The sequence below is a fragment of the Myxocyprinus asiaticus genome, chromosome 6 (genome assembly GCF_019703515.2).
Source record: "Myxocyprinus asiaticus isolate MX2 ecotype Aquarium Trade chromosome 6, UBuf_Myxa_2, whole genome shotgun sequence".
NCBI lineage: Eukaryota > Metazoa > Chordata > Actinopteri > Cypriniformes > Catostomidae > Myxocyprinus > Myxocyprinus asiaticus.
This window is the reverse complement of record NC_059349.1, coordinates 50597231-50621740: the sequence shown is the minus strand read 5'-3', so window position 1 is coordinate 50621740 and position 24510 is coordinate 50597231. Positions and strand designations below refer to the sequence as shown.

General features: G+C 38.0%; 1 protein-coding gene across 1 annotated transcript in view; it reads left to right on the top strand.

Annotated features, from left to right (window-relative positions):
* Positions 1–23067, top strand: part of LOC127443134 (sodium channel protein type 4 subunit alpha-like) — a 100134-nt gene extending 77067 nt beyond the window's left edge. The window contains exons 16-26 of the mRNA XM_051701669.1: positions 3851–4274; positions 9646–9759; positions 11801–11955; positions 12308–12481; positions 15740–15862; positions 16877–17149; positions 18258–18311; positions 18596–18737; positions 18849–18949; positions 19278–19548; positions 19759–23067. Coding sequence (XP_051557629.1) covers positions 3851–4274; positions 9646–9759; positions 11801–11955; positions 12308–12481; positions 15740–15862; positions 16877–17149; positions 18258–18311; positions 18596–18737; positions 18849–18949; positions 19278–19548; positions 19759–20996 — 3069 coding nt within the window. The 3' untranslated portion in view covers positions 20997–23067. The remainder of the gene's footprint in view (positions 1–3850; positions 4275–9645; positions 9760–11800; positions 11956–12307; positions 12482–15739; positions 15863–16876; positions 17150–18257; positions 18312–18595; positions 18738–18848; positions 18950–19277; positions 19549–19758) is intronic.
* Positions 23068–24510: the final 1443 nt, after the last annotated feature.

Sequence of the window (24510 nt, the reverse complement as noted above, 5' to 3'; positions counted from 1 at the left end):
ATGCGCTTTTTCTCCATAATTTAGAATTTCCAATGCGCTCTAGGTCCTCATGATGGCGAAGTGACTCGCCTCAATCCGGGTGGCGGAGGACGAATCTCAGTTGCCTCTGCGTCTGAGACTGTCAATCCACACATCTTATCACGTGGCTTGTTGAGCGCGTTACCACTGAGACATTGTGCGTGTGGAGGCCTCACGCTATTCTCCACGGCATCCACGCACAACTCACCATGCGTCCCACCGAGTGCGAACCACATTATAGTGACCACGAGGATGTTACCACATGTGACTCTACCTTCCTTAGCAACAGGGCCAATTTGGTTGCTAAGGAGACCTGGCTGGAGTCACTCAGTCATTTCAGGGGTGGTAGTCAGCATCTTTACTCGCTGAGCTACCCAGGCCCCCCCACAATGACAGTGATTCTTAGCAATAGAGCGTAGGCGCCAAAGCTATTGTGGATCTGCTCGCCTGAATCCCTCTGTAACTAGAACAGATTGCAGAAAACTACCGTCTTGACTACCGACAGTGACATACATATTTCCAACATTTTATTATGTAAATAATCTTTATGTTATATGTCAAATGACAAGGAAATTTATATTAATGTTAATATTAATAAGCAAATGTCTACTGAATGTTCTTGAAAAGATGTTTTTTCAATATTTTGTCTGCGGAATGATCCAAAAACACTTTAAACTGCAGTACAACCCATTGAAGTGACTGTATGTCTGTCCCTCACAGGGATTATCTTTGCTGTTTAGTGTGATTAAAGGTCAGAGTGCACATCACTAATTGGGTTTCCATGACAACCCACAAGTGGCTCTTACAATAGAGCAGACCACAAGAGAATAGCCTGTTGTGAACATGTGATGTTGTTTTTGTTGCTGTTGACATGACCGTGATAGAAAGACTCATGTTCCCAGAAATCCTCACTGCTGTTGTGCTGCTTACAGTCTCTTAGTCTGATATACAAATTTACTCCTGTTTCAATAAATACTGCTGTCTGTTGTGTTTCCAAAGCAATGTAAATAGCAATTACTAAGGAGATACTTGCTCCTGTTCTTATTGGGTCTGACAAATGACAAAAAAGTCTATGAGATGCTTGGTTTTATGATATTATTAGAAAAATAGCCTGTTCCCAACCCTAAAATATTACACCCTTGTTAGCAATATTATTTCAATTAAGTCAATACTGAATTTGCTCAAAATTAGGCCAGTATATATTTAATAAATAAATTAAATATACACTGGCAGCCAAAGGTTTGGAATAATGTACAGATTTTGCTGTTTCGGAAGGAAATTGGTACTTTAATTCATCAAAGTGGCATTCAACTGATCACAAAGTATAGTCAGGACATTACTGATGTAAAAAACAGCACCATCACTATTTGAAAAAGGTAATTTTTGATCAAATCTAGACCATTTCCAGCAGCCATCACTCCAACACCTTATCCTTGAGTAATCATGCAAAATTGATAATTTGGTACTAGAAAATCACTTGCCATTATATCAAACACAGTTGAAAGCTATTTGGTTCATTAAATGAAGCTTAACATTGTCTTTGTGTTTGTTTTTGAGTTGCCACAGTATGCAATAGACTGGCATGTCTTATAGTCAATATTAGGTCAAAAATGGCAAAAAAGAAACAGCTTTCTCTAGAAACTCATCAGTCAATCATTGTTTTGAGGAATGAAGGCTATACAATGCTTGAAATTGCCAAAAAACTGAAGATTTCATACAAAGGTGTACACTACAGTCATCAAAGATAAAGGACAACTGACTCTAACAAGGACAGAAAGAGATGTGGAAGGCCAGATGTACAACTAAATAAGAGGATAAGTACATCAGAGTCTCTAGTTTGAGAAATAGACACCTCACATGTCCTCAGCTGACAGCTTCATTGAATTTTACCCGCTCAACACCAGTTTCATGTACAACAGTGAAGAGAAGACTCAGGGGTGCAGGCCTTATGGGAAGAATTGCAAAGAAAAAGCCACTTTTGAAACAGAAAAACAAAAATAAAAGGTTAGAGTGGGCAAAGAAACACAGACATTGGACAACAGATAACTGGAAAAGAGTGTTATGGATCTTAACCCCATTGAGCTTTTGTGGGATCAGCTAGACTGTAAGGTGCGTGAGAAGTGCCCGACAAGACAGCCACATCTATGGCAAGTGCTACAGGAAGTGTGGGGTGAAATGTCACCTGAGTATCTGGACAAACTGACAGCTAGAATGTCAAGGATCTGCAAAGCTGTCATTGCTGCAGGTGGAGGATTTTTTTGATGAGAACTCTTTGAAGAAGTTTAAGAAATTCTGAACATTGTTTTTCAAATTGTAATAGTAATTTTTCCTGTTATTAATGTCCTGACTATACATTGTGATCAGTTGAATGCCACTTTGATGAATAAAAGTACCAATTTCTTTCCATAAGAGCAAAATCTGTACATTATTCCAAACTTTTGGCCATCAGTGTATTTCTAGGCAAATTTAAGTAAAATTAAAAAATTTTAATTAATGGCATTAACAACATATAAATTATGAAATTAACTGTGATTATTGTAACCTATGGACCTTGTATTGGCGTGTATGCCATTTTTTATTTGACACAAAAACTCGGCTGTGACGGATAGAAATAGTTACCTTGGTCGTTAAGTCAACAAAACACTGAAAATGTCTTTAAAAAACATTTTCAGAAAATACTCCAAAAACATGCGTTGTGAAAATTAGACCAGACCTAAGATATTAGGGAAGGGATAGTTCACCCAAAAATGAAAATTCTCTCATTTACTCACCATAATGCCATCCCAGATGTGTAAGACTTTCTTCTGCTGAACACAAAGATTTTTAGAAGAATATTTCAGCTCTGTAGGTCTTCACAGTGCAAGTGAATGGGTACCACAAATTTTAAGCTCCAAAAAGCACATAAAGGCAGCACAAAAGTAATCCATTCAACTGGTAAACTCCATATCTTTAGAAGCGTTATGATAGGTGTGGGTGAGAAACAGATCAATATTTAAGTCCTTTTTTACTATATATTCTCCTCCCTGCCCAGTAGGTGGTGATTTGCATAAAGAATGTGTAACGCCAAAAACAAAAGAAGAAGAAAGTGAAAGTGGAGACTGATAGTAAAAAAAGACTTAAATATTGATCTATTTCTCACCCATGCCTATCAAATCGCTTCAGAAGATATAAATTTAACCACTGGAGTTGTATCGATTACTTTTATGCTGCCTTTATTTGCTTTTTGGAGCTTAAAATATTTGGTACCCATTCACTTGCATTGTGAGGACCTACAGAACTGAAATATTCTTCTTTGTTTGTGTTCAGCAGAAGAAAGAATGTCATACACATCTGGGATAGCATGAGGGTGAGAAAAAAGTAGTACTTTCACCTCCATTTAACAAATTTTTCTATGTTTAAATCCCCTCTGCAGAATTCCACAGATTTTCTTTTAAAATCAGCGCAGATTCTGTCTGAGCCTGGTTATAGGTTTAAATCTGTAAAATGACACACTCACTGAATCAGTTGGTTCTTGACTCAGTCACTATACTGCAAATCATTATTTCCCTCATGTCAAATTCAAAATTAACTGAAAACTGTCTAGACCTTTAAAGGAATAGTTCACCCCAAAATAAAAATGCTATCATCTTTTACTTATCCTCATTTTATTTCAAACCTTAATGACTTTCTTTATTCTGTGGAATTTATAATGAGGTGTTCGACAGAATCAGTCACCATTCACTTTCATTTCATTCATCGTTTTTCCATACAATGAAAGTGAATGGTAACTGAGCCTGTCAGTTTGATTTTGATCAGCTCAAACTCACGGAAGGTTCTCGTTGTTTATCTGTAGGTGCTGAATCTGTTTCTGGCCCTGTTGCTGAGCTCCTTCTGCTCTGATAATCTGTCAGCGCCTGATGAAGACGGAGAAATGAACAACCTTCAGATCGCCATCGCAAGAATCCACTTCGCTTTCATGTGGCTGCTTAACGGCATCAAAGACCTTTGCAGTGGGAACCTGGTACGGCGTAGACAGAAAGCCAAGGAGGCTCAGGGGACCCTGAAAGTGAACCACACAGAGTGCAACGGCGGTCTGCGAAGGTTCGCGCAGTATGGAGAGAAGAACATCATAGCGGAAGAAGAGGACAGTTACATGACCAATCCAAACCTCACTATCTGTGTGCCTATCGCACCAGGAGAGTCCGACGTGGAGTTCCCCGAGGAAGAGGACGAAGACACGGAGTCATCAGAGGATGAAAATCAGAAACAGGTGAGAGGTTTTGAGTTGTGAGCAATTGAGAAGAATCATTCTTTTGAGTCAGTTTTTTTCAATGGATCAGTTGAACTGGTTCACAAATCGGTCTGAATGATTCATTAGCGAATTGGTTTGAATTGGAGTAATTAAAAAAATATTTAAGCAGTTGTCACAAACGACTGGAAAAGTCATGGAAAAATCATGGAAATTCATTGGTTAAAAAGAGTGGGAATTGGGTATTAGTATATTACATCTAAGAAAAAGACAAGCTAAACTTTTGGTAAATCAAACCAGATCTGTTTTGAGGGTAACGTGTTACAAGAAACTTGTGTTACATAATCAGATCACTTTTTGAGAGTAATAGGAAAAGTAAGGTGTTACATATACACTATATTGCCAAAAGTATTCGCTCACCTGCCTTTAGACGCATATGAACTTAAGTGACATCCCACTCTTAATCCATAGGGTTTAATATGACATCGGCCCACCCTTTGCAGCTATAACAGCTTCAACTATTCTGGGAAGGCTTTCCACAAGGTTTAGGAGTGTGTTTATGGGAATTTTTGACCATTCTTCCAGAAGCGCATTTGTGAGGTCAGACACTGATGTTGGACGAGAAGGCCTGGCTCACAGTCTTCGCTCAAATTCATCCCAAAGGTGCTCTATCGGGTTGAGGTCAGGACTCTGTGCAGGCCAGTCAAGTTCTTCCACACCAAACTCGCTCATCCATGTCTTTATGGACCTTGTTTTGTGCACTGGTGTGCAGTCATGTTGGAACAGGAAGGGGCCATCCCCAAACTGTTCCCACAAAGTTGGGAGCCTGGAATTGTCTAAAATCTCTTGGTATGCTGAAGCATTCTGAGTTCCTTTCACTGGAACTAAGGGGCCAAGCCCAGCTCCTGAAAAACAACCCTACACCATAATCCCTCCTCCACCAAACTTCACAGTTGGCACAATGCAGTCAGACAAGTACCGTTCTCCTGGCAACCGCCAAACCCAGACTCGTCCATCAGATTGCCAGATGGAGAAGCGTGATTCGTCACTCCAGAGAACGCGTCTCCACTGCTCTAGAGTCCAGTGGCGGCGTGCTTTACACCACTGCATCCGACGCTTTGCATTGCACTTGGTGATGTATGGCTTGGATGCAGCTGCTCGGCCATGGAAACCCATTCCATGAATCTCTCTACGTACTGTTCTTGAGCTAATCTGAAGGCCACATGAACTTTGGAGGTCTGTAGCGATTGACTCTGCAGAAAGTTGGCGACCTCTGCGCACTATGCGCCTCAGCATCCGCTGACCCCGCTCTGTCATTTTACGTGGCCTACCACTTCGTGGCTGAGTTGCTGTCATTCCCAATTGCTTCCACTTTGTTATAATACCACTGACAGTTGACTGTGGAATATTTAGTAGCGAGGAAATTTCACGACTGGACTTGTTGCACAGGTGGCATCCTATCACAGTACCACGCTGGAATTCACTGAGCTCCTGAGAGCGGCCCATTCTTTCACAAATGTTTGTAGAAGCAGTCTGCATGCCTAGGTGCTTCATTTTATACACCTGTGGCCATGGAAGTGATTGGAACACCTGAATTCAATTATTTGGATGGGTGAGCGAATACTTTTGGCAATATAGTGTATATCTTGAATATAATATATTCAGGATTTGTAACTAAATATTCAGATTCATATCTATATATTCAGGATTTTCATTTCCATAATTCATTTTTAGAACTATACACCAATGAGCCAAAACATTATGACCACTCACAGGTTAAGTGAATTATGTTGATCATCTCCTAACAAGGCCACATGTCAAGGTCTGGGTAGATAAGATAGTAAGCGAACAATCAGTTCTCATAGTCAACGTGTTGAATGCAGTAGAAATGGGCAGGAGTAAAGACCTGAGTGACATTGACAAGGGCCAAATTGTTATGGCCAGACGACTGGGTCAGAGCATCTCTGAAACGTCAAGGCTTGTGGGTTGCTTCCGGTCAGCAGTGGTGAGTACCTACTGACTGGTCCAAGGAAAGACAAACTGGCAACAGGGTGTTGGGCGCCCAAGGCTCATTGATGTGCAAGGGCAACGAAAGCTATCCTGTCTGGTCTGAACCGACAGAAGGTCTACTGTGGCACAAGTCACAGAAAATGTTAATGATGGTTACGCAAGGAATGTGTTACAATGCACAGTGCATCGCACCCTGCTGCATATGGAACTGCGTAGCCGCAGACCGGTCAGAGTGCCCATGATGACCCCTGTCCACCTTTGAAAGCACCTACAATGGGCACACGAGCATCAGAACTGGACCTTGGAGCAGTGGAAGAAGGTCGCCTGGTCCAATGAGTCCCATTTTCTTTTACGTCACGAGGACAGCTGTGTACGTGTGTGCCGTTTACCTGGGGAAGTGATGGCACCAGGAAGCACTGTGGGAAGACGACAAGCTGGTGGAGGGAGTGTGATGCTCTGGGCAATGTTCTGCTGGGAAACCCTGGGTCCGGCCATTCATGTGGATGTCAATTTGACATGTGCCACCTACCTAAACATCGTTGCAGACCAGGTACACCCCTACATGGAAATGGAATTCCCTGATGAGTGTGGCCTCTTTCAGCAGGATAATATGCCCTGCCACACTGTACACATTGTTTGGTAATGGTTTGAGGAACATGATGAAGAGTTCAAGGTGTTGCTCTGGCCTCCAAATCCGATTGAGCATCTATGGGATGTACTGGAACAACAAGTCCAATCCACGGCATCTCCACCTCACAACTTACAGGACTTGAAGGATCTGCTGCTAATGTCTTGGTGCCAGATACCATAGGACACCTTCAGGGGTCCTGTAGAATCCATACCTCTGTGGGTCGGCGCTGTTTTGGTGCCACGCAGAGGACCAACAGCATAGTAGGCAGGTGGTCATTTTGTTCTGGCTCATCTGTGTATATAAAATGTGTTATATTTGGGTTGCCAATCAATTAAAAATGTATTTATTACATAATCAGAATCAGAATGAGCTTTATTGCCAAGCGTTCTCACGTACACAAGGAATTTGTTTTTTGGTGATAGGAGAAACAAGTGCACACAGAACATTACAATGAGACACAGAATATAAAACAAGGTAAGAGTAACTACCTGTGGTAAAAGCACTGTAACTTAAATGCAGACTATATGTAGGGGGACAAACACACAAAGCACATTTTTGAATTTCTGAAAGGACCAAATCTATAAATGTCAAATACTATGCCTTACGAACATCAGGACCAATTAGATATACGTTTGTAAATCCTTCATATAGCCCACATTAAGGTTTAGTTGTTTATCCCTATTGTGACTTTGCTCTGCCAAACGAAAGAGTGGTGACAAAGGTCAGTGAGATGATATGATGACACGTGTGAGTGAGGGAGCAGACGGCAGGGGGAGGCCGTGGACATGCATGGGGAGAAGGGTGGGCAGGGGCATGCAGATTCATAAGATGATAATCTGCAAAGCAGGCAAGGTGAACTCACTGGACAGCTATATTTGTTATAAGAGAAACGGCCAGAGGAGCGAAGGAATGTGAAAATGAAATGGTGGGTGCATTGAGTGCAGTATTGAGAACATTAGTAAACATCATGTCTTCAGTTTAGAACTTTTCAAATCTTAAAGGGATTGATTTCATTTTCACCCAAAAATGAAAATTCTGTCATTATTTGCTCACACTTATGTTGTTCCAAACCTGTATGACTTGCCTTTCTTCTGCGAAACACAAAAGGAGATGTTTTAAAGAGTGGATAGTGACTCACTTTAAAGCTTGTGATGTCATGTGATTATGACTTTCTTTTTCATAACACAAAGGAAGAAATTGTGAAAAAATGCATGACATAACTGAGCACAGCAATGGCAGTTTATGGTGACCACCTCTTTAAGCTTCAAAAGAACGCAAGAGTATAATTTAGAAGTCAAATAAGTTATTCCATGAGACTCGTTGTTGTTATGAAAGCATATGATAAGGTTTGATGAGAAACCCGAAATCTAAGAGGTAGTCACCATAAACTGCCATTGTATGACATCACTGAGCACAATTTGTTTTTTCACAATTTCTCCTTTTGTGTTAAGAAAAAGAAAGAAAGTCATGTAGGGTTATAACAACATAGGGGTGAGTAGACAATGTCTGAATTTTCATTTTTGGATGAACTAATCCTTTAATGATTTGATTAGATATTAAATGACGAATTACATTTCACTTTGCTCTGCTCATCTCATCATACAAAGTGACTGTAGGACTTCAGAAGACTTGGAATATAAAGCACGAGTCACATGGACTACTTTTACGACACTAAAGTAAGTCACTATCCAGTGCTACTTAATGGAAATCAACAATCTAGACATTCTTTAAGATATTTACTTTTGTGTTCCACGGAAGAAAGTCGATGGGCGAGTAAATGATGAACTATTCAAATTATTATTTGAACTGCCATTTGGCTTCTGTAATGGATATGATTCATATAGAGAGAGTGAATCTAGTTTAGATAGGTAGATTTAGGTGCAAAATGTGAGATAGTTTGATATTAAGCTCTTATGCAAATATTTGGTATTCACTAAATTTGCTCTATATTGATTGTGAAAAAGCTTGAAATTCATTTTACACAGTAAAGCTCTCTCAAACCGCTTCTTGATGTCTGAGGAATACAAATTTAAGAGTAATCCTGCTTTACACAAACACACACACATTGCTTGCCTCAGATGTGGGATTAAATAAGCAGCACTATTGGATTGTGCTGGCACCTTTGGGCCAGTAATCTCTGTAATTCATTTTAAATATGCTGCCATTACACACAGAGAAAATCTCATCAAAACTGTATTAAGAAGGCCGGTGCTATTTGTCTATGAAGAGAAAGAACCAAGGAGAATGAGAGGCAGATTTCAAACAGCTCTGTCTCTTTCTCTCTAACTCATATTATACTTGGGGTCAGAAGCCTTGACTCGTGCACTCATGGATTAGATATGCAGTACAGTATATCCCAATATCACGCCATATGTATCTTGGGATGCGTGCGTTCTATTAGCTTTCTGCTTTTTTCGTGCCAAAGCCAGAGGATTTGAATAAATCTTAATTTCCTGGCTTATATGTGCAAAGCTGTGTATGATCTATAATAATATTGTGCAATTAAGATAAATACAATTAATGAATTAAAAGCTATGATATCAGATTATACTATATTAGCAGGCCTACATGGAATATGGGCCTGCAGAACTCTGCAGAAAGCTTTTCAGAGAATTTGTATGCCGTCCTTCACGAACTTTTACACATTCCGCTCCCTTTGCATTTTGTTTATTAAATATTTTGGCTAATTTGTTCATGTTTCCAGCTACAAAACTCTGTGCAACTCAATGCAAGCTTTGCTTTCTTGTTTACCAGGAAGTGATGAGCTGCTCTGAAGGAAGTACTGTAGATCTGAGGAAGCCTGGAGAAGATGAGGAGGAGTATTCTGAGATGGCAGAGGATGCCATGGACCCAGAAGAGTGTTTCCCTGAGTGTAAGCAAATAAAGAAGTAGAAAGTAGTCAAAATAAGTCAAATATTGTACTGTGATGGTAATGTTAATACCATGCAACTTTGATAAATACCATGATACTGAATAATTACCTTATTCACATAATGTGCACTGTAAAAATTTCAACGTACAAACAAAATGTTCTAAGAATATGATCTTTTGGGGGTGCTCCTCCTTGATAATTTCACTTGGGTTGATTCCCCTAGATTGCGTTGGTCCTGGGGCATGAGACGTTTCAGGGGGGAAATCATGGGAGGCAATGCAGTTTCCCCAAATATTGTTTCAGCCTGCCAAACTTAGTCGTCTGAACAAACTATTTCATATTGTGTGGGTTTGCAAATTTCCAGCATTTCAGTTAAATTATGTGATTACTATTAAAGCATTATTGTTTTATTGTTTGCTGGTTTTATTTAAGCTGTTGCTGTTGTTTTTAATGTCACTGTTAGTTGCCCATCACATTGTTCAGAGTTCATCTTTTTACTTAATGAAGTTTATTGATTGTTTTTATTGAATGAGGTTTTTATGTGAAGTGTTGAATTCTATGTGAATACAATTTCAACAAATAGACATAATATCTTGTATTCTCAAGATAATATCTTAGTCTCTAGTGTGTAGGTGCAAAAAACTCTCATCATGTTGCCAAAAGTCTTACAAAATCAAACGTGCTGAACAAACATTCTTTAGTTGCCTTGACAAGAATGTTTACATTCCATTGACTGTCTGTATTAGATGAACAAAATAATTTAAATTGTCAGATTTTTTGGCTACTCAACCATTTGAGTTGGACAGCTGTATTTAAGATGAGTTTACTCAAAGTGCTTGTAATAAGTTGCCTAATTTTTTAAATGTTGGCCCAACTTTTTTTACAGTGTTGTAGTTTCATAGTTCTCCAAGATACCATGCTATTACCAATGTCATGCTACTTTTTTGTAAATCACACATGCTAGATTATTTAGAAACTCTTCATAAATTCAGATATAGTCCTGAACGTTTCAATGTCAGTGTACTTACTGCTTTTTAATGAGACCAAGTTATCAAATGTTGCCAAAGAAAATGTGTTCTTTTAATCGTATCTCCTTACAACCCCCCACCCTACTTCCCGATGTTGGGATGCTTCAACAGAGGCTAAAGCAAAGACGCTGGTCTTCACAGGCACAACATCTCACATCTTCCATTATCTGTTTACTCTGGATGAGACGTGGTTCTCCCAGCCAGCGGCAACAAAAGAATGGAGCTGAACAGATGCGTTTTTTAAAGTTGTGCTTGCACCACTTTTAAAACACAGTGCGCATTGCTGGAAACGCATCAAAATGGTCAAAGACCTCCATCTAGTGCATGTTTACATAGACCAACTATTAAAAATAGCGTGAATGGGTGCAAAAATGCATCCAGTATGTGTTTATACCCAAAACAGCAAGACACAGAATGGGGGTCCTTAAGTTACAACTTGGCATTACATCTTGGAAAAGGAGTGCGAGATTCATGATAACGGTTGAAGTAGTTTGTCTATTGCATGTTTATGTTGAAAAACGTATAAAAATAGTCCAGATGGGTACAAGAAAGTGTCCTGTGTAAGTCCCCTTTGGTGTGCAGGAATATTAGGCCCATCTGTCTTGTTCTCTCCTCTTCACCTTTCTGACTGAGCGCTAGTGGGTGGGCCAAGGTTGCGATGATGTAAATGTAGGCGTTTATGTCTTGCTGTAGAGGCAGTTATGTGCTGATGTATTCATCTGTGTCAGGTCACAAAGAAGAGAAAATCCAAACGAGCTGTTTTAGCAGCTTGGTTTAAATAAATGCTTTTTTACTATTGAGGAGGACGTTTTGAGTTCTGAAACTTACAGTATGTTTTTGTAGTACAATGAACTCTGACATGTCAAAAGATGAAGGAACAATTTATTCCTCAGGTCATGACCTCTTTAAGACAAGTTGCCTTACAGTATCATTTGAAATACCATGGTATATGAATATGGTAATCAAATAGTAATGTAGTGTATTTACATAATCGCCTCCCTGTTTCTCTGTAGTTTGCATGCAACACTGTAAGTGCTGTAACATTAATACAACACGAGGTGTGGGACAGATGTGGTGGAGATTAAGGAAGACCTGCTATCAGATTGTGGAACACAGCTGGTTTGAGACCTTCATCATCTTTATGATTCTCCTCAGCAGTGGAGCTCTGGTGAGGAACCATACTCAGAACTAATGATAAGCCCTGTTTAACCATTATTCTACTATTTACATCAAAGCTGTTCACAAATGTCATTCACAACACTTTTACTCATAACTCTCTAACCACTGTTTTAAAACCTGTCTTCTCCTTGTGAATGAAAAATCTAGCCATTTTTGAAAACTTGAAATCCATGATCTTTCAAATGTCCTCCCGGTGTCACACGCTCTCAGCTCTCTTACTATCAAACTTGAGTTTGGTCAATTTTTTGCCTCCATTTTGATTGAAACCTAGGATAAATATTTACCCTCCCATAAATTTCCTGGTCTAATTCTATATTCTGGCATGTTCCTTCTTATCACAGGCATTTGAAGACATCTACATAGAACAGCGAAAGGTGGTGAAGATGGTGTTGGAATATGCTGACAAGGTCTTCAGCTACATATTTGTTCTAGAGATGTTTCTGAAGTGGATCGCATATGGCTTTAAGAAATACTTCACAAACTACTGGTGCTGGCTGGACTTCCTCATCGTTGATGTGAGTAGAGGAATTTTCTCTCCGAATCCTGGACTGGGGTTGTAATGTTGCGGTTTATTGCGTGTGAATCTGTTAGTACATGAATTAGTCATTTCTTTCAGGCCGAGAAGAGGTAGTAAACATTATATTGCCATTCATCTCATGTGCATCCAGTTTGCTTCCTACTAAGCACCTCAAACAAAACTCTAAATATCAACCTAGTCTCATAGAATGAATCTTACTACAACTACATATTTGCAAACTGAGTTTTACGAGCCGCATTCTGTGTTTAGCCGCAGTTTTCTGGTGAAATTAACCCTAAAGGGACTACAAGAACTGTGCATTTTATTCACTTTCACAAAAATCATGACTACAAAGGCTGATTATGACTTTATAAACACTTTTTTTCGCTTTATTACTCACACCCTGCTATGTTATATTGAAACACTTTTACTGTAATGCATCTTTCGAAAAATTATTGCATTACAGACCAACCTACATTTACACACTTCTTCCAAAGTGATTAGCTTCCCGTGGTAGCTCACCTGACAGAGTGTTGGACTTTGGACTCAGAGGACCAAGGCTCAAGCACGGAAGCTAACACATGAGCCGAAAGTGTCATAGAAGCAATAAGAAATGGCATGGTTACTTTATAAAATGTGCTTTTCAGGTTGCATTAGCTTTTACGACACTATCGGTTAGGTTTTGGTGTTGGTTTAATGTAAGGATGCCTGTTTTGTTCACCTCCCATTTGCTTTTAGGACACAATTGGTAAGGTTAAATTTTTAGGTTAGGGAGATACGTTTTACTCATTAAAACTTCCATCTAATATAATCTTAAAAACCTTGTCTGATTACGACGCCATTTCACTCACTTTAAGTGCCCCCCCCCAACCACTGGAGACTTCACTGGGAAATGGCAGTGAAATGTGTAATGAAGCACGTAATTTTGTTTTGCAAAAATGTTGCCACGTTCACATAAATTTCATGAGATCAGGCTGCTGAATATCCTTCAAAGATATGATGCCACTAACCTGACAAACGTTGACAAATCCAGTGAATAGCTCTTCCTCGAATGTACTTGGATGGACCTGATACCTGGTACGCAATCTCCAATGTTAGCATCTTGAAGTGTTAGCATCCTTCAGACACAAGGCCAGTAACTAACAACGCAAAACACACATTTGCAAAGATCTACACAACCATACAAGAACATAGTGAATAAACAAACCGCACAAAAAAATCAACACAATTCAAACAGCGAAGTAGCTCAAATAAACACCTGTAAAATACTGTCAATCAGCACGTTAACATGCAAAGTTATAATCGATCTACAGCGGGTTTTTGCACACCACAGCCGTCGCTAGTAAAGGGTGGGACCTATCGCAGTCTCGGGTGCACTGGGCTTCTTGGCGTCAGACGGGGGGTGGGGGGTTGGTGTGTGTGGTTGAGGTAAAGGATGGTCCTGGTGTGCGTAGTGATCGCATTCTGGGGTCCCCCCGCAGTTGCGGCAATACATGCTGCATGTCTTCCAGAGCATGCGAGCAACGCATAGGCCTGCTGTCTGATTTACGTAAATACATGCTGGACTATGCCAAACTGCAAGTCCAACTTTGTAAAAATCAGACTTGTACGATTTCAGTCTGACTGAAGCATTTACGTCACATTTTAGAAGACAAATGATTGTTTTAGTATGACTGAAATCGAACTTTTAAAGTGCATATACACATACCGAGTGTCTCACTTGATGTCACCTGCTCCTCTGACCCCACACAGATCTCCACACACACCTTTAATGATAGGGTAAGTTCATAGATCAAAGGTCAGAGGTGAGTACAGGCTCAAATCTGTATGTCAATTGCAGTTCTCCTCTCGTTCACTCAGAGATATAAATGCCACCGTCTTACAATGACTCTGAAACAATTTGAATATATTTATTTCACAAGTATTTTAGCCTTTAATTTAACATGTTTGATAAGGCCACAGGACCTTGGCTTTTATATCAATATATGCTCATTGTATCAAATAATTATCTAGAGAAGATCAATCACTTTTAGGACTATCATTTAAATCATACCAGCATTTCTTTTTTTAATGTAACATTGTAAACACATTATTGCAGTGCAATAATTTTTACAACCAGTTCCGTTAGCATGGAAGAAATGGCCTGTTAAGTATGACAAATTGAAAGTAAATTTTAGCTGAAATCTACATTCTACACTCTGGCCTCTTAATGTTTGTTACTTCATTTTTTGTGAGTGTAACTTTTATTTTGATCATTCATTTTCTTCTGAAGATTTGTTTTCGAACCAATTGCACAGAAATATCTTTATATATATATATATATATATATATATATATATATATATATATATATATATATATATATATATATATATATCTTCTTTAGATACATTGCAGAATCAAGAACATTCTTAGAAAAATGTTGTTTATGAAGAATGGACGATTCTTGGGACTTTTTGCATTTTATATACTGTATATTATATATATTTAATGTGAACTATGAAACAATATCCTAATTGGACATTCAAAATACTGTTTGGACTTAAAATGAATACAAATTTGAAAAAAAAAAAAAAAAAGAAAAGAAGATAATCTGATCAAAAATCGAATTCTTTATAAAACTTCACTCTATTTTATATATATGCATATAGATTATACATATATTTAAGTATGTAGATATGTACAGTGATTGGCATGTACATATGTGCATACTTGTCAATGTTTTGTCATCATTTCACCTCATTGGAAATCTTCCTGTACATATAGTCACAGCCCTCCATAACAGGCCATTTAACAGCAGTAAATCCACTCTGTTCTACTTTTGTCTGTCCATTTTGAATGTAGAATAGAGTGAAAACCTATTTGTGAAAACAAATATTTCAAGCATTTGTATGTCCCAATAAGCATCTTTCTGTAGAATGTCCCAAAACATAAACATTGGCTTTACAATTTTAATTTTTTAATCTTTGTTTGCAACATTTTTTAAATTTTCTTATTTAGTTTTATCTGATTTTTTCCTAGTTTCATGTTGGTTATTTGTTTATATATAACAGGGCATTTATTTTTTAAATAACTCATTTATAGCTCATTACATTTTTAACTTAAAAAATGACCAATTCTCATGCAATTATTACTATTATTATAATATTTATATGATATTATTCTCATGTCATATTTTAATATTCCAATGAGAATATGACAATATTTAGTTCAAAACCCACTCACAGAGGTCTCCATGTGTCTCTTCCAATCGCAGGTGTCTTTGATTAGTTTGGTGGCTAACTCTCTGGGCTACTCGGACTTTGGGGCCATTAAATCTCTGAGGACGCTAAGAGCTCTGAGGCCCCTGAGGGCTCTGTCTAGATTTGAAGGAATGCGGGTAAAATGCTTTCATCTCTTGTCACCTCAACTACATTTCTAAATGCAACATTATAAAACAGAAACTCTTTAAAGCAATGCTTTCAACTGGTTTTACAGCAATATATTACATATTTATATGTTAGGGCTGTCGAGCAGATGAGCAGGGATTAAGCCGATATATTTGTTTTTCTTCTTAACTGTATGGGCTCATAATCGTATATGGATAAGCTTACCATCCAAAACTCTTAATTTAGCTTTCTCAATAAAACTGCATTGAGCTAGAATGAAAAATATGCCTATACTGTATTTTACAATGACTTTATTTTGTATTTAGCATAAATTTTGAGTTTGGACTGATTACAGTTCACTTTTTTTTTTTTTTTTATTTATTGCCAAGTTGTTAAACTTACACTCACTGAGAACTTTATAAGGAACAATATGGTTTTAATAAAGTGCCCGACATGGTCTTCTGCTGTTGTAGCCCATCCGCCTCAAGGTTCGACGTGTTTTGCATTCTGAGATGCTTTTCTGCTCACTACAATTGTACAGAGTGGTTATCTGAGTTACCATAGCCTTTCTGTCAGCTCGGACCAGTCTGGCCATTCTCTGTTGACCTCTCTCATCAACAAAGCATTTCCATCCACAGAACCGGCACTCACTGGATGTTTATTTGTTTTTGGCACCAAAATCTGAGTAAATTCTAGAGACTGTTGTGCGTGAAAATCCCAGGAGATCAGCAGTTACAGAAATACTCAAACCAGCCCATCTGGCACCAACAATCATGCCACGGTCGAAATCACTTAGATCAAATGTTTCCCCATTCTGATGATTTATGTGAACATTAACTAAAGCTCCTGACCCGTATCCGCATGATTTTATGCATTGAACTGCTGCCACACGATTGGCTGATTAGATAATGTGCAGGTGTTCCTAATAAAGTGCTCAGTGAGTGTATATTGCTAGCACTGTGGTCTGTTGCATGCAGACACACAGGAATAATTGCTGGTATAACATCAGAATTCCTGTTGTACAGGTGGTAGTGAATGCTCTCATTGGGGCCATCCCGTCCATTATGAATGTCCTGCTGGTTTGCCTGATCTTCTGGCTCATATTTAGCATAATGGGCGTTAATCTTTTCGCTGGTAAATTCGGGAAATGCGTCAACAGGACAGGGTACATCCACAATGCAACACTGGTCAACAACAAGACTGAATGTCAAGCCATGAATGACACCCAGTTCTACTGGACCAAAGTCAAAGTAAACTTCGACAATGTTGGACTTGGCTACCTCTCACTTCTGCAAGTGGTAAGTGTCAATGATCAAGTGATCAATGTGCCTTTATGGTGTCATCTTTAAAGGGATAGTTCACCCAAATATTTTAATGTAATAATTATGTTGTTTTAAACCTGTAAACATTTTTTGTTTCTTCTGTGGAACACAAAGAGAAATTAGCAAAATTTCCAGGCTATTCTTTTCCATACAACAAAAGTAGATGGTGACCCCAACTGTCAAGCTCCAAAAAGGACAAAATAGCACCATAATAGTAGTCTATGTGACTTATGCACTATATTTCAAATCTTTTAAAGCCGTTTGATAGCTTTGTGTGAAATGTAAGTCCTTCAGCCCAAGCTGACAAATCGACTTTTGTCCATTTAAACCCGGTGCATTCACGATATACGTGAGAACCAGTGAAGTTTGTGTACAGTTTCTTATCCTTTTTCTCAATATATGGTGTCGAGTCCGCTTTACTTCCAGTTGTAAGCAAAAGTTTTTGTATTTTTTTGTATTTTTTTTTTTTGCATATGCAGTATCTTGATTTGAACATGCAGCTGAAAAATTTTCAAGGAATAACAGCTTAAATTTTGGTCTGTTCCTCACAGTAAGCTATCATATGATTTTGAATACTTGAATATAATGCGTGCGTTGTTTTGATTAATTTTACTGTACTTTTTTTGTGTCCTTTTCAGAGTGTGACAGTGCAACAAGTTAAATAAAAGATTATACATATTTGGAACAATGCGGGAGAGTAGCTGACGACTGAATTTTCATTTTTGTGTGAACTCTTTAACATTTTATTCTAAGAAATGCTATTTGTAAATAAGGACCTTCCTTGGTCATCAGTTTAGGTGATTATGCTGTAGAATCATCCCTCATATTGGCTTATTTTTGAGGTAGCCAAGCAACCAGAGTTCTTCAGGGTTCCAGCAACTCCTTGCTGGGCCTTAACCTATCATTTACCTCTAGGAACAGTCTCTCAATCATCGTAGGCTATAATTTTTGTAACCATGGCAATGACATCCCAAAATGGCCTCGGTTAATAACATTCATGCTGACTCTTGGTGAGTCACAACTCTTTGTCTTTACAGAGTGGAACTTGTGAGGTAAATGCGTAATTATTATTATTTTTTTCCAGGCAACTTTCAAAGGTTGGATGGAAATCATGCATGCCGCCGTCGATTCTCGTGGAGTAAGCATGTTCTTTTCACTACCCAAAATCAATTAATGGTATATACAGTAAATTCCCAAACACATGAGGCCAAAAAGGAATCCTAGTTTTAGACTACAAGCTATTTTTACACATCATAATTATTTGTTCTTCAAATAAATAAATAATAAGAATAAAAAAATACTAATAATGTAGAAGTTAAATTTTTAAGAAAAAAAATGAAATTTTCCTTTAGTTTTAGTTATCATCAACAAAGCTGCATATGGATCCAGATCCCTTCTGAGTTTTTGTTCCTTGCATGTTAGGTTGAAGAGCAGCCCATCAAAGAGATAAACCTCTACATGTACCTCTACTTTGTCATCTTCATCATCTTTGGATCATTCTTTACCTTGAATTTGTTCATCGGTGTCATCATCGACAACTTCAATCAACAGAAAAGAATGATTGGTGTTTATTAATTACATCTTTGCCAAAAAAATATAGATTTTATCTACATTTAATATAATGTTTTATCTACATTCTATGTAAATAACAGCGGTTATTTTTCTCTATGCTAAGGTGGCCAGGATATATTCATGACGGAAGAACAGAAAAAGTACTACAATGCGATGAAGAAACTTGGATCGAAAAAGCCACAGAAGCCAATCCCAAGACCAGTGGTAATGTGTTAATTTTGTATTTTTGTAAAAAAAATGTGGAAGTTGAGTGATACTTTTTCATATGATTAAAACAATAAAATCTGATTATTTGAAGTCATCTCTTACCAAAAAGTACTATGGTATTACCAAGGTGCAATGATGGTATTAGATGGTACTTTTATATATGCCATGGTGCTTAATTATTACTATATTAATATATCATGATATTTACATTGTACTCCAAAGTTCTTCAAAGAATACTAAGGTACATGTCCAATGTACATGTGTTTTAAGTGATATCATGAAAATGTTAAGCCGAATTCATCAACATAAACACATTTCTGTCTAGAACATTCTACAAGGATTCTTTTTTGACTTGGTGTCCAAGCAAGCCTTTGACATCACAATCATGATGCTCATCATCCTCAACATGATAACCATGATGGTGGAGACCGACGAGCAGTCTGCTCGCATGGAGTCCATCCTCAACAACATCAACCTGGCCTTCATCGTGATCTTCACCACTGAATGCCTCATCAAGATCTTTGCCCTCCGCTGCTATTTCTTCACAATTAGCTGGAACATATTTGACTTTGTAGTCGTCATTCTGTCCATCATTGGTAAGCAAACAACTTTCGATCAGCAATGCATGTTCACAGTGCCATTTCTCAGTTCTTCAAAAGGCTTTCAAGAGTTTGCAATAAAACCTAAAATCTGATTTGTAAGTCCTCAGAAAAGTACTAATGGATAAATGACCTGTTCAAGTATGCCACCATGAGGTTGTATTAACTGCATTGATAATTCATCTTTGTTCCGGTCTTTCCTCACAGGAATTGTCCTGGCTGACATAATAGAAAAATACTTTGTGTCCCCAACTCTGTTTCGAGTGATCCGGTTGGCAAGAATTGGACGAGTTCTCCGACTAATACGAGCAGCCAAAGGAATAAGGACGTTACTTTTTGCCTTAATGATGTCGCTGCCGGCGTTGTTCAACATCGGCCTTCTACTCTTCCTGGTCATGTTCATCTATGCCATTTTTGGCATGGCAAACTTCGCCTACGTGAAGAAGCAGGGCGGAATTGACGATATGTTCAACTTCGAAACTTTTGGGAACAGCATGATCTGTCTTTTCCAGATCACCACATCCGCTGGTTGGGATAACCTTCTGGATCCCATTCTGAACAATTCTCCAGAAGAATGCAACGCAAATTACGTAAACACAGGAACCAATACTAAGGGCAACTGTGGCAATCCCTCAGTAGGAATCGCCTTCTTCGTCAGCTACATCATCATTTCCTTTTTGATCGTGGTCAACATGTACATCGCTATCATTCTCGAGAACTTCAGCGTGGCCACCGAGGAGAGCACGGAACCACTCAGCGAAGACGATTTTGAGATGTTCTATGAGGTTTGGGAGAAGTTCGACGTTGAGGCCACACACTTCATCGAGTACTCCAAACTCTCCAGTTTTGCGGACAGCCTTTCGGAACCTCTGCGGATCGCCAAACCCAACAAAATCAAGCTTATCCACATGGACTTACCTATGGTGAATGGAGACAGGATCCACTGCTTGGACATCCTGTTCGCCTTCACAAAGCGTGTTCTCGGTGAGACTGGGGAAATGGATGCTCTCAAGCAGCAAATGGAGGAGAAGTTCATGATGGCAAACCCCTCCAAGATATCATATGAGCCCATCACCACAACACTACGGCGAAAGCAAGAGGAACTGTCAGCGACCATGATTCAGCGTGCCTACAGGGGGCACCTGGTTAGACGGCAAATTAAGCTGGCTTCTTATCTGTACAGGCAGATACATCAGGACACACCTGTGAATGAGGACGACGCTCCAGAGCGGGAAGGACTTATAGCCTCTATGATCAAAGAGTACTATGGTCCCAAAAGGGGGGTACATGTGGGCTCTCTGTACTTTGCATCCTGTCCCCCATCTTATGAGACAGTCACTAGGTCTCCTGGTGACCGATTCCAGGTGTTAATTACTGCCTGTAGTGAGTCTGCATCCTGTGAGCTTCATACCTCGGAGGAGACGTATGACGAGACTTTTCTTTAGAACCTTTTTTTAAGACAGGTCTTTTTAGTAGACATTTTTTGCTTTTTTTAAAACACGTTTTGATGTGTAAATGAATAAGTACTTAAAGGAATGTTCCAGGTTCAATACAAGTTAAGCTCATTTGACAGAATGTGTGGCATAATGTTCATTACCACAAAATAATTTAGACTCATCCCTCGTTTATTTTTTTTAAAAAAGGGAAAAAAATTGCAGTTACAGTAAGGCACTTACAGTGGAAGTGATTGGGGCCAGTCCCAGTCAACGATAAAACATTGTACATGTTAACATGGTTTTAATTTGATAAAATTGCTTTTTTATTTTACCTTATCGGTGTAAAGTTTTAATTTGTTGTCATACCGACGTAACACAGTAAACCCTGTAATCTGGTAAACCGCCTTAATGCCAGTAAATCCCTAATTTTTTTAAATTAAAATCATGTTATAATGATATTAGTATAAAATTACAGTGTTTACATCTTTTGACTATACTTTTGAAACAGTGTGCATTTTACCGTTTATGGACTGGCCACATTCACTTCCACTGTAAGTGCCTTACTGTAACCTCTATTTTTATTTATTTTTTTAAATAAAGGAGGGACGAGTCTAAATTATTTGTAGTGATAATCAGCATTATGCCACAAATGCTGTCAATTGAGCTATACTTGTATGGAACCTGGAACATTTATTTAATCAGGAAGAATTCTACTGCAATGCAAACAAGATTTCATTTTTTTAATGTCATTTGCTTTGTCAGAATATGCAACAGTCTGGAGTAACTCCTGGGTATATATTGAAATACATTACGCATCCTTCACGGACATGTTATTTTGTAATAAATCTACTGTTGAGATGAAAATATCAGGGTAAATAAATAGAGGCATGTAGAGAATTTACTTTATCTCAAACGATGTGTTGCACATATCACAGTGATAACAGAACTGTTATATATTGCACAGCTGTTATTTTGATTGTTTCCTGTTAAGCTTAACAGACCACATATTTTTCCCAGGATTACAATATCTAAGCAGAGTTTTCCGTTGCTCAGGATTAAGTGACGAATGTTATCACTTTTTTATACTTGATGAGAGTAACTGGATGCTTGGTCTAGAGTAACTGGTATAAGGAAAAGACCCCTAAATGTGCTTTGAATGATGTAATGAGGAATTTTCTTTAAAAGTGAGTGATTTTGCATTTATACAGAAAGTGGTGTGTGAGGACTTTTCCTCCAGTATAAAGTGAAATTTAAATCAGGTAATATTACATTGAGTTTTTATGTTTTATTCAAGGGCTTTTCAATACAACATTCTCAGTTCACGACACATGGAAATTAGAAACACTTATTACACTCAGTTTAATAGTTAAAGGAATGTACCAGGTTTATACAAGTTAAGCTCAATCGACAGCATTTGATGCATAATTACCACAAAAAGTGATGTGGACTTTTTGCTTTAAAAAAAAAAAAAGAATAAAAAATTGCTGTTACAGTAAGGCAATGGAAGTGAATGGGGCCAGTCCATAAACATTAAAATCAACAATATAGCTTCAAAATGTAAACATTATACACGCTAACATGATTTTAGTCTCATAAAATCGATTACTTATCATATCTGTGTGAAGTTATAACCAATATTACAACTTTGTTGTCATGGCGACATAATGTTGGTAAACCCTGTAATTTGGTAACACAATAATGCTGGTAAATCCCACATTTTATCACACTACAATCATGTTAACACATCTAATGTTGATGTCTTCTGGCTATACTTTTGATACGGTGTGTATTTTACTGTTTATGGACTGGCCCCATTCACTTTCATTGTAAGCGCCTTACTGTAACCGCGATTTTTGCTATTTTTAATCAACGAGGGACGAGTTGAAAACTTTTTTTGTGTTAATCAACATTATGCCACTAATGCTCTCAATTGAGCTTAACTTGTTTTAACTTGGAACATTCATTTAATCATGTTTGGGTCATTGAAGATATTTCATAAGCATTGTCCGAAATACTGGTAGCCACCAAGCTATATGACTGATATTTGCTAATAGAATACACATACTAATCACTGTTTTTTTTTTTTATATATATATATATATATATATATATATATATATATATAAAATTAAAAGTCAAAAATATAAATTCATGTGCATCAAATGATTTTACAATTTATTAACTATATTTATATTTACCAATAAAATTTTAAAATGGCAGAGAAACAAGCAGGAAGGAATGCAAAGAAGTATCAACATATATGAATTACTGTGTTCAACAAGACTACTCCTTTTTATATGAAACAAAGCTATCCTTTCCACAACATGTTCTCTGTGTTGTATTTCATTTAATAGGGCATTTATGAAACACATTATGATTTTCTAATGAGAGTAAATTCAAATTTTTGAATTTGGGAGCCAATTTGGCTGCGTCCCCGGGGAGCTTGCCCTTTCTCTGGTCCATGATGAGGGTGTTCAAATCCCCGACAGACCAGCTGGACCTCAAGGATAATCCCAGCATAAAATAATCACTTGTTTTAATTACACACAAATGCGCTCATACTTTAGCTCTCTCATTTGTGGACACAGTCAAAAGCCTTAAAGGAGTAGTTCAAAAATGAAAATTCTGTCATTATATATCCACCCTCGTGTTGTTCCAAACCAGTACGACTTTCTTTCATCTTTGGAACACAAAAGGAGATGTCCATTTTCCATTTGCTCTGAAATGTACGTGTGTGTGTGTGTGGGGGGGGGGGGGGGGTCCCTTGTAAATCGCAGAATAATTTAAAAAAAATGAATCGGAGGTGCCTTTAACAGAGTGAGCTAAAGCAGATCGGGGCGAATTCCAATCGAAAGTGATCATGCCTATACCCTATTCACTCTGAAGGGCCCTTCGAGAAAGGATTCATTTTCTCACTTTCGTTTGAAACAACCCTTTGAGTTGCGTCTCCTTCCCACAGTGCCCTTCAAGGGTCATCAAAGTGGCGTGGCCTCAACGAGTAAACATTCAAACGAGTAGTCCACTCTATGTACATTATTGTAGTGTATGTTCATCAAAAAAATTATACTTGATTGAGACACATCTTAATACCAGATGGAAACGGGGTCTGAAGGAGCTACTTGATTCAGCCAAAACCAGTTTACTTTTTGTTTAAACGAATAAGCCATTAGACTAATCACTTTCACCAAAGTGCCATGGTATTACCATTTTTTATTTTTTATTTTTTATTTTTTGGACATGGAGGCGACCATGATAACCATTCACAAACATGGTATTTATTTGTTGGTACCATCATTATACCATGGTTCTGCCACAATGCTGTAAGGTCCTAAATATTAATGACAGAATATAATAAAATATCATTACATTAATATGAAAAGAAATGAAGTAAATGTTCTATAAAAAGTGTCAGTGTTCTTTAAAGAGGATGATGAGGTCAGAGTGGAAGCAGCAGAGACGAGAGCAAGTAAAGAAAAAAGTGATGAGACAAGAAAAAGAATTGCATTGTGAAGCACTGCAGTTT